An 11386-nucleotide genomic window follows, 5' to 3' on the forward strand; every position below is an offset into this window, starting at 1 on the left:
CCACGTGATGGTCTACGATCGCCCACCATTCCGGTTCTGGTTCAGATGCCCTGGAGCTGACTTACTGCTGGTACCGGAGTGCAAGTCCCCATCAAGAAAATGTGTTCTGCGTTATTTTAAAATAAAATGTCCGCCGGGCGGTGGTGGCGCACACCTTTAATCCCAGAACTTGGGAGGCAGAGGCAGGCGGATTTCTGAGTTCGTGGCCAGCCTGGTCTACAGAGTGAGTTCCAGGACAACCGGGGCTACACAGAGAAACCCTGTCTCGAAAAACCAAAATAAATAAATAAATAAATAAATAAATAAAATGTCCTTTACATAGCGGGGCGTGGCATAACATGCTGTAACTTATTGTGTGTTGTAGGTTATATACGTGTAATTTATATATTATGCATAATAAAAAAGTATAACGTACACAGATCTTCTGCACATAACCGCGTAAACTGACAGCTTCCAACCTCAGTTCTGGATTTACAAAATCTCGCGATAACTTGAGGCCGCCTCTTTCCGGATTCGTCTGTGGGCGGGAAAAACCCGGAAATGACCTCACGCTCTGCTGCGTTGGTCGACCGGAAGTGACGTTTCCTCCCAGAATCCTTGGAGAAGGAGACTCGCGGATTTGCTGGTCCATGCGAAGAGGTGTGGAACGTCTTGGCAACGTGGTCTGTCTTGTCCGCGGGGAGGCGAAGGCGTTGCGTTCTCCCGCGTCTGAGGCCTAGCGGGCCTTCAGTGGCCGAAAGTTAGCCTTTTGCAGTGGCGTAAGGGCTCGCGGCTCCCCGCGTAGCGCCCTGATCTGGCCTCGCCATGTTGGTCCTGTTTGAAACGTCCGTTGGCTACGCCATCTTTAAGGTAGGTGAGATTGTTGAGCCAGAAGGCTTATGTGGGACAGGCAGAGAGCTGGGTAAGACTTAAGGAGAGACGGAACACATTTGAGTGTCTTTCATGTCCCCGTGCTCCGAAAGGATGTGAAAAATCACGAGCGGGATGATTCTGGTGAACACGTGGCTTCTCCGACTTTAGGGCGACCTCTGCTTTAGAAGATTTGCTCAGTTTAAAAAATGGGCAGATGGGCAGGAACCTTTTTTTTTTTTTAATACAAGTGACAATAAAGCGTTCATTTAATAAAAATAATTCACGGTGCTGCGGATAGAACCTTAGGCTTTGTACATGTTAGACCAGCGCCCTGTCACACAGCTACACTTCAATCCAAGATGAGTTCTTTTTTAAATTTGTCTATTTTATGTTCATAAGTATACTGAAGCTGTCTTCAGACACGCCAGAAGAGGACTACAGATCCCATTACAAATCGATGTGAGCCACCCTGTGGTTGCTGGGAATTGAACTCAGGACCTCTGGAAGAGCAGTCAGTGCTCTTAAAAGCTGAGCCATCTCTCCAGCCCCAGTTATTAATTTGGGGTTTTTCGAGACAGGGTTTCTCTGTGCTGCTCAGGCTGTCTGTAGACCAGGCTGGCCTCGAACTCAGATCCACCTACCTCTGTCCCAGATGCTGTAATTAAAGGTGTGCATCATCACAGATGGGCTTTATTTTTGAGGCAGGGTCTCCCTTTGTAGCTTGGCTGGCCCCTAACATTTATATTTAACTAGATTTTAGCTACTATCCATGATCAGGTTCCTTTCGGGCATATTTGGAAGGTTTTAAGTAGTGACTGGTGTAGTTGGTTTTATTTATTTATTTATTTATTGTTTGTTTGTTTGTTTTTTCGGGTCAGGGTTTCTCTGTGTAGCCCTGATTGTCCTGGAACTCACTCTGTAGACCAGTTTGGCCTCGAACTCAGAAATCCACCTTTCCTCTGCCTCCCAAGTGCTGGGATTAAAGGTGTGTGCCACCACTGCCCAGCTGAAGGGAGTTTTTGTTTAAATAAGACATGGAGTTGTTGGGGGACATGGTATTCACAATTATCAGTTTGGGCTAAGTGAGGCGTGCCCATGAGCTATTTTGATGTAAGTGTGTAAACCTGGGAGTTCACAATTACAAACGTGAAGGTTAGGGGAGAAATCTAGATGACTGTTATTAACTTGAGTGTCCCTTATTTCAATAGGCAAAGGTTTTTTTGTTTTTGTTTTTCTTATTTTATGTGCATTGGTGGTTTTCTTGCATGTGTCTCTGTGAAGGTGTCAGATCTTGGGGTTATACACAATTGTGAGCTGCCATGTGGGTGCTGAGATTTGAACCCAGGTTCTGGGAGAGCAGTTGGTGCTTTTAGTCACTGAGCCATTTCTCAGTATAAGAAATAGCTTACAAGTTTATTAGCATGGAAATGGTCGAACAGTGGCATCTTCCTACAATGGGATGCAACTGAGCTGTGCGGAACTGTGAGGTAGAGTGAGTAGGCTATGTGCTAAGCATTCTTCTATTTATTTACTTATTAGGTCATACTACATGTATTTGGTGATTTTGGTGATAAATATGCTGTGATACTGCTCTGTTGGAAAGTTTTGAGTATTATGTTGAAGTTTTCAGTTTATAAATATTTGCTATTTATATTACAATCGCTTACCTATGAAATAGGCATATTCTAAACCTGGTGCTAGTGATTGCACAGTTTGTGAGAAGGAAATTGCATACAGTGTGAAGGTGAATATTTTATATGAATCCTTCCCAGAAACAGATAAACAATACTAGTTGCTACCTTCTTTTTCCATGATCTTTCAAAATGCTAGAATATGAATTAGATTTTGAGAGAAAGCCCTGTTGGCACAGATAATGTCTGTACTAATGAATTATAATTCCTAGATTCAAAGACAGGAGTCCTGATAAAAAGTCCAGACCTATGCAAATAACTTAATGAGATCCTGTCACAAAGCTAAAAAGAGGGCTAGGGATATAGCTCATAGTAAAACACTTGCCTGGCATGTGTGGCCCTAGGTTCACTTTACAGACATTCCAATACCTTCAGTTATATTGGCTACATATTTTTTCATGCTTGGGTTAGGCAGTGAGTGTCCTAAATTACTGCCTTCTTGCAGTGTACTCAGTATAACTATGTATATGAGTACACTGTCGTTGTCTTAAGGTTGTGAGCCACTATGTGGTTGCTGGGAATTGAATTCAGGACCTCTGATTGGCAGTCAGTGCTCTTAACTGCTGCTGAGTTATCTTTCCAGCCTGAAATTAATAATTTTTTTTAAAATTTAGACAACTTTGAAAACTTTATTTTGTTCAAACTGTTTTTACTAGTAACAATATAACTATATAGTAGCATGATTTGGTGTAGCCAAAGTTTTGTTTGCTCTGCACGATTTGTAAATATTTGGGTAACTACTAATCATGCTTTTATTACATTTTCTTTGTTGCTTTAACTTTAGTTTTAAAAATGATGACAATTGGGCTGGAGAGTTTATGTGTATGAGTACACTGTAGCTGTACAGATGGCTATGAACCATCATGTGTGTGGCTGCTGTTGAACTCAGGACCTCTGCTGGCGATGCTTCCTGTAGCTGTCTTCAGACACATCAGAAGAGGGCTGTCTTCAGAAGAAGGCCTCAGATATCAATCTGGGTGTTTGTGAGCCACCATGTGGTTGCTGGGATCCAAACTCAGGACCTTCAGAAGATCAGTCAGTGCTTTTACCTGCTAAGCCATCTCGCCAGCCCCTAAATAAATCTTTGGGGAAAAAAAATGATGACAATTTGGGGCTGAAGCTTAGTGGCTAAGAGTACTTGTTCTTGCAGGTAACATCCAACCACATGGTGGCTCACTACTATTTGTACCTCCAGTTCTTTTTTTTTTTTTTTTTTTGGCGATGGGGGGTGGGGTGGGGTGGGGTGGTGGTGGTTTCGAGACAGGGTTTCTCTGTATGGCCCTGGCTATCCTGGAACTCACTCTGTAGACCAGGCTGGCCTCGAACTCAGAAATCTGCCTGCCTCTGCCTCCCAACTGCTAGGATTAAAGGTGTGTGTCACTACTGCCCAGCTTGTACTTCCAGTTCTAAGGGACATTCTTGACCTCCATCAGCAGGTGTGCAGGTGGTATACATACATGCATTCAGGCAAACACACTCATATAAAATAAAGAGAATGGTGACAAAAATCTTTCAAATATGACAGGTCTGTTAATTCAGTTATCTTCTAATACTTTTTTTTTTTTTTTTAAAGATTTATTTTATTTTATGTGTATGAGTACATTGTAGTTGTACAGGTGGCCATGAGCCATCATGTGGTTGCTGGGAATTAAACTCAGGATGGCCCCACTTGCTCCAGCCCTGTTTGCTCCAGTGTAAAACACTGTAGCTGTGTTCAGAAGAGGGCGTCAGGTCTCAGTCTGGGTGGTTGTGAGCCACCATGTGGTTGCTGGTTTCTGAACTCAGGACCTTCGGAAGAATAGTCAGTGCTCTTACCCTCTGAGCCATCTTACCAGCCCCTAATACCTTCTATTTAACTAGAAGAAAATGTGAATTTTTCAAGAGTTACTCTTTTAATTTTTTCTTGAAAGTTGGTGAGCAATGAGTTTCAGAATAATTAGAAATTGAGACTTTCGTATGGCTACGATAACTTCATAAATATGTGTATATGTATACATATATATATACACACACACAAAATAGCTGTGATCCAACTGGTGTATGCTATACAGTAGAAGTTGTAGCTTACAATTTTTGATACCAGCACTATTTTGTAATTGGTAGCTCTATTGCTTGATTCCTTCAGCCTTTCAAGTTTGTTTGATTGAAATTAAACTCGGAGGCTAGAGAAATAGCTCAGCCCTTAGGAGCTCTGTTTGTTCTTTCAGAGGACCTAGGTTAATTCCCAGTACCTACATTGCAGTTCTCAACCCTCAGTAATACCTTTCAGGGAATCCATCTCCTGGAAATTAGTGCACAGATAGATTTATAGGCAAAACACCGTGTACATAAAATAAAAGTGTAGAGATTATATTCAACTGTATATTAATGTATATATATGAAATATGTATCTGGTGTTGCATAGTCAAGGATAACCCATAAATGTTAATGTGTAACTGACAATTACGAGCTGTATTGTCAAAGTATATGTATAACTGTAGTGCATTGTGTCATAGTTAACATGCTCTATTATAATGTTAATTATAGTAAGCAGTCATTAACTGTAAAACATTCCTACTTGAAGGTTGTTTGCTATAGGGAGTGTAGATTTGAGGATTGACTTGGTTTATCATATTGGTGTTGAAATGAAAGTCTTTGTATTTTCGAGACAGGGTTTCTCTGTGTAGCCCTGGCTGTCCTGGAACTCACTCTGTAGACCAGGCCTGGAACTCAGAAATCCGCCCACCTCTGCCTCCCAAGTGCTGGAAATGAAAGTCTTCCCTAATTTACTCTTGATTTTATGTGAACCTATAGAAAGAAAGTCTTGGGCTGGTGAGATGGCTCAGCGGGTAAGAACACTGACTGCTCTTCTGAAGGTCCTGAGTTCAAGTGCCAGCAACCACATGGTGACTCACAACCACCTGTAATGAGATCTGACGCCCTCTTCTGGTGCGTTTGAAGACAACTACAATACTGTACTTAATGTACAGTGTACTTACGTATAGTAATAAATCTTTTTTTAAAAAGTCTCAAAGTGGGTCAGAGGTTCTAGCTTAGTTGATAAGAATGCTTACCTGTGCCAGGCAGTGGTGGTGCACGCCTTTATCCCAGCTCTTGGAAGGCAGAGGCAGGCGGATTTCTGAGTTCGAGGCCACCCTGGTCTATAGAGTGAGTTCCAGGACAGCCAGGGCTACACAGAGAAACCCTGTCTCAAAAAACAAAACAAACAAACAAAAAACCAAAAAATGCTTGCTTGTATGTACAAAGCTCCTTGAGCACAGCATAAACTGGAGGTGATGGCATATAACCCATACTCCAGCACTGGAGATGTGAGACAATGGTTTATTTTTAATCGTGTATGTATTTATGTGAGTGTAGGTGCCTGATGTGTCTGGAGCTGGGGCTGTGGGCTGTTGGGAACCACCATATGTAAGGTGTTGGCAGTCTAACTTGAGTCCCGGAAAAGTAGTACATACTCTCCTGAGCCGGCCAGCTTCCCAGACTCAAAGCTTACCTATTTTATTTGATCAGTTAACCCCACTTACAGAAATTTGCTCAACATGTTTCAGCAAAACAAAAGCATGTTAACACGCTTAGGGGAAACAATTGAGCACATTTAAATATCAATAAGCACAGAAATTATTATATATTCACACAAGCCTAGATTGGTAAGACTATTATATAAAAGGTTGTAAAAGACTATAACTAGGTTTGATTTCGACAGTAATTTGACCATAACTTAATGCTGCATAAGAAAACTAGCTCATTTCAAAAAGAAACATTTTTTCCCTGTTTTACGTGAATAGTTGTTAACTTGAAAAATATAGTTGTATGTGTCTAAACTGCCTGTGGAAAAAAACTGGTTTATTGCAGGTTCTGAATGAGAAGAAACTTCAAGAGGTTGATAGTTTGTGGAAAGAATTTGAAACTCCAGAGAAAGCAAATAAAATGTAAGTAGTCTTGAAGAATTCAAGTGTGTAGTAGTTTGTGGGCCTCCTCATTTGTATGCTATTTTCAGCTTTTTGGGTTTTGGAAATCTATTTTATGAACAGTGTTGCTATTAATTTAATTAAGGCTGGATTTTGTTTGGCAGTGTGGGCGTTAAGATAGCGTGAAGTCTTTGCTGTCCTGGCACTAGTGCTGTAGATCAGGCTGACCTCGAACTCACTTTGCCTCTAGAATGCTGGGATTAGAGGTGTGCATCACCACCCTGTAATTGATGCTGTTTTATTTGGAACATAGACAATCACAGATAATTTGTATTGTAGATTCCAGTGGGCAATAACCCAAGGTTAATATTTTATGGAATATTTGAGGACACACTATGTCATGAATTGAGTGTAAACTTCTTTTAAAAGGGAATTGTATAAAGCATGGGGGAGTTTTAGTTTTTGTGGGTTGATAATTCAAAGGCTTTCTAACTTACTCTGTAGTAATCTTCCATTTCTGTCTAGCTCTTGGGGGTAAAACTGGGTTGTAAATTCTAGGTTTTAATGCACACTGTGTCTCCTCAACTAAATTGGTTGAGGATAGAGGCAGTAGGCTTTCCTCAGATTAGAATCAGGGTCAGCATTTAACCATTTGTGCATCATCTTGTGAAGTAACCCACCAGGTGCATGTAGGCCTGAGAAGAAACTGATGCAATTGCTTACCTCAAATGGAGGGGTCATATCTATGTGTGCCCATCTCTAGTCATAAGTCTGCTACTGCTAATAAATACACAAAAGAATAAAGAATGGCTAGCCCATAGAAAGGGCAAAGTGACATATAAATATAGAATCATCATTTGTGGTTCTATTAGTGATAGCATTGTTGAGTGAATTGAGTGTATATATATGGGTCTCTTAGTGATTTGGAGAGATGTTCATGATACATTGAAGAAAATCATGCTCCAGAATAATTGGCTTAATATAATTCTACTTACACCTTTCTGTATCCTTGAATATTTAGACAAAATATGAGTTATAGATGGAGCGTCATACAAACAGAAATGGGGTTAGGCTAGGATAGAAAAGGATTCAATCAGTACTTTTTTCTTAGCATCTGTATGCTTTTAAGTATGCATTTGGACTATCAGCATTTACCTTTCCAGGTAAGAAAAATTTGCTTCAACTAATACTGTTTTAAGGAATATAGAAGACTTTTTTTTTTTTTTTCATTTTAAAGTGTTATATGCTTTGCTGGGTAAATCTTTATTCATTGTTGTCAATGATGTATACCTTTTGGAACTGAATCTAAGTGATCTAACAAAAATTCGTCACTACCACTGAGACAGCAATGAGTTAACTAACATATTTCTTTGTATAGAACCACTATCATACACATAAACTATATGGTGATAACGTAGAATAAGTATGACAATAAGCTTTTTTTTTTTTTCCTTCGAGACAAGGTTTCTCTGTATAGCCCTGGCTGTCCTGGAACTCAACTCTGTAGATCAGGCTGGCCTCAAACTCAGAAATTCACCTGCCTCTGCTTCCCAAGTGCTGGGATTAAAGGCATACGTGACCACTGCCTGACCTTTTTACACTTTTTTGTTTTTAGCAATAAGCTGTTTTCAATCACACTTCTACCTGGAGGGTTGGTTGGTTGGTGCTGAGGATAGAACCTTGGACCTAGGCTATATTGGGAAATTGTTTACCATTGAACCAAATTTCCAACTTATTTGTTTGGTTGGTTTTTGAGACTGGAACTTTTTGTAGACCAGGCTGACCTTGAGCTCACAGAGATCTTCCTGCCTCTTTTTTGTTTGTTTGTTTGGTTGGTTGGTTGGTTTTTGTTTTTTATGAGACAGGGTTTCTCTGTGTAGCCCTGGCTGTCCTGGAACTCACTCTGTAGACCAGGCTGGCCTGGAACTCAGAAATCTGCCTGCCTCTTCCTCTAGTGCTGGGATTAAAGGTGTCCACCACCACTGCCGGGTCTGCCTCTGTCTTTTATTTTTATTTTAATAAGTTGGAACAAGGTTTAAGTACTTGAGCTTTCGATCCTCCCCAGTCGGCCTCTGAGTAGCTGCAATTATAGACATGTGCAACTACATCTAGTGAGTTTATTTTACTGTTAGTATATGCTATGGAAACAGCTTCTATTTTCTGGCTCTTTAGCTTTTACAAAATCATTTCTTTCAATAACATTTGTTCTTTTCTAATTCTAGAGTAAAGCTAAAACATTTTGAGAAATTTCAGGATACAGCAGAAGCATTAGCAGGTAAATAAGAATTTAAGAGAAGTTTCTTTTGTTTGCTTTTTTTTTTTTTAATGTAGCGTTTTGTTTTTCTTATTAAAAGGTTATTGTCTTCTATTGCCTGAGTTAACCTCTTCCTCAATGTTGTCAATGATGCATCTTCTTGGAACTGAATTTAAGTGATCTAACCCATTCGTCACTACCACTGAGACAACATTGAGTTAGCTTTTTTCACCATAGGGTTGGTTTCCCCCATGTGATGAGAGATGACAAGTGGTTAAATTGATCTCCCTGTGGAAACCAACAGCCTAATGCTGAAGCACAATTCAGTAAAAGCTGTTCTACAAGGGACCAAGGTAATGTGGTCATGTACCCAGCTCTCTAATAATTTTATTAATTCAATGGTAAAGTTGAGGCTAGCTACTAGAAACAGAACAATTGGTAATAAAGCTCACCAGTATATATAAAAGCATATCAACATTAAAAATTGAAAGGAAATAAGAGTTCTTTAAAATATATATGTGCACACCAAAGGGCATGAGAGCTTTGACATTTAAGGAAACAATTTTTTATTTGTTTTAAAGGGGTAATTTAGAGCCTTCAAATTTGGGTCATGTTTGGGGAACAGGCATGTTCTGTGTCCTTAATCACCCAGTTATTTGCTATAATTTGAGAATGAAGGACTATAAAAATGGTTTCAAAGTAGACAAGAATTTTACAGGTCTAAACACTTTCATTAATCACACATGGGGAAAAGATACTGTTTTGGTGGGGATATTGAGATATGAGTAGTTTCCTGATTACTGGGATATGCCACTTTATACTATATTTTTAAGACCCATTCACCAGAGTTTAATTAATTTCTCACAGGCTTTGTAGCCCTGGCTGTCCTGGAACTCTGTAGACCAGGCTGTCACCAATCTCAGCCGCCTGCCTCTGCCTCCCAGCTGCAGGCAGAGCAGAACACAAAGCAAGTTTCTATACTACTAAAATCTAATGAACTGATCACAATCTTTGAAACAGTCCTATGAGAGAATGATACTATCTCTGTTAAAAGTGGTAAAATAGGGTTTATAATAAACATTTTGAGAAATGAGGGAACTATATCGAAGAATTCCGTTACAGAAACTTCTACAATCAATGTCTTAGTTTTTTATCAGATGAATTTTTTTTCTGGTAATTAATGGTATGTTGTCTCTTACTAGTTGTTTTGTTTGGGGGCCAGGGAGCAGCAAAGCTAAGATGGCCCTGCAACTGAGGATGACCTTGAATTTATTGTGGTCTTGGGCAAGCACTCCCAACTGAACAGGTCCTGTGAGGCAGTTGATGCTAGTGCAGGCACACTTGCCATGACACATGGATGGAAATCAGAAGACAATTTTGTGAAGTCACTTGTTTCCTTTTCACCTTTACATGGATTCCAGGGACTAGGTTTGGTGACCAGGGTTGATAGAATGGCAGGCGTTTTACCTAAGGAACCAGCTTCCTAGTTGTATAAAGCAGAACCAAAACTGAGTGACTGTAGATTAGAGAATACAATTGAGATTTTGTAGAATTAATATTATTCTCTGTTGGAAGTCCATTTATGGCATTTCTTTAACATTTTATTTACTTGTAGGGGTACAATCGTGTCAGAGGACAACTAATGAGAGTGTTCTGTTTACCACATAGGTCTTGGGGGTCAAACTTAGGGGCTCAGCCTTGGCCCATTGAGGTATCTTGCTTGGCCCTGTTCTTGTTTACAGTTACTTAAAAATTTATTGATTCTGCCAGGCAGTCATGGTGCACACCTTTAATCCTAACACTTGGGAGGCAGAGGCAGGCGGATTTCTGAGTTTGAGGCCAGCCTGGTCGACGGCATGAGTTCAGGACAGCCAGGGCTACACAGAGAAACCCTGTCTCTAAAAAACAAAACAAAACAAAATTACTGATTCTTGTATTATGTGTAAATAGGTGTTTTGTCTATGTGTATATCTGCACACCAAAAAAGGACATCGGATCTTATGAACTCCAGTTTTATAGATGGTTGTGAGCTGAACTGTGGTACTGAAAATTGAATCCAGGACCTCTGGAGAATAGCTTAGTTCAGGCCCCTGAAGTTATTATATGAGCATTAGAATTTTGAGGTGATAAATATTGTTTAATAGACGAAGATAGTGACCTAGAATAGAATCCAGAGTTTTTAGTCTAGTGTGGAGCTTTTACACTTAGAAGAAGTACGTTTAAGGGAAGGGCTATTGTGTGTGCTAAGGGTAAACTACAATTGAGTAATACAGAAGACTGCAAACTAGGAACCGAGGACCCAGATTCAATTCCCAGTACTCACATGGCAGCTCACGGGTGCTCATAATTCCAATTGGAAGGGATCTGATGCTGTTTTATGACCTCTGCAGGCACTAGGCCTGCACATGGTGCATAGACCTACATCTAGAAAAAGCACTCATATATAAAACAAAAATTTAACTTAAACTAGGAACATGAATTGTTCACGTGTTAAACAGACACGTTATCATCCCCCCAGTCCAAAGACTAAAAAAACCTTAAGAATAAAGGAAGTCTCTTTATAAAAAGGTAGATATTAGGAATCAGTGGACACAGTATTAGAAGGCAGAAGGAAATAGCCAGGGTTTTTTTTGTTTGTTTGTTTTTTGTTTCTTTTGTTTTTTTTTTTTTTTTTTTTTTTT

General features: G+C 39.9%; 1 protein-coding gene and 2 non-coding genes across 3 annotated transcripts in view; all 3 read left to right on the forward strand.

The window, feature by feature from the left end:
* The first annotated feature begins 578 nt into the window (after positions 1-578).
* Nop58 (NOP58 ribonucleoprotein) overlaps positions 579-11386 on the forward strand; it is a 25919-nt gene continuing 15111 nt past the window's right edge. The window contains exons 1-3 of the mRNA XM_031368984.1: positions 579-849; positions 6396-6472; positions 8674-8726. Of these exons, the coding sequence (XP_031224844.1) occupies positions 805-849; positions 6396-6472; positions 8674-8726 (175 nt within the window). The 5' untranslated portion in view covers positions 579-804. The remainder of the gene's footprint in view (positions 850-6395; positions 6473-8673; positions 8727-11386) is intronic.
* On the forward strand, positions 7718-7804 carry LOC116089670. Its single transcript, XR_004118427.1, has one exon. It is a non-coding gene; the product is annotated as a small nucleolar RNA SNORD70 (small nucleolar RNA).
* LOC116089671 lies at positions 8840-8923 on the forward strand. The gene has a single exon (XR_004118428.1). It is a non-coding gene; the product is annotated as a small nucleolar RNA SNORD70 (small nucleolar RNA).

The sequence above is a fragment of the Mastomys coucha genome, unplaced genomic scaffold (genome assembly GCF_008632895.1).
Source record: "Mastomys coucha isolate ucsf_1 unplaced genomic scaffold, UCSF_Mcou_1 pScaffold14, whole genome shotgun sequence".
NCBI lineage: Eukaryota > Metazoa > Chordata > Mammalia > Rodentia > Muridae > Mastomys > Mastomys coucha.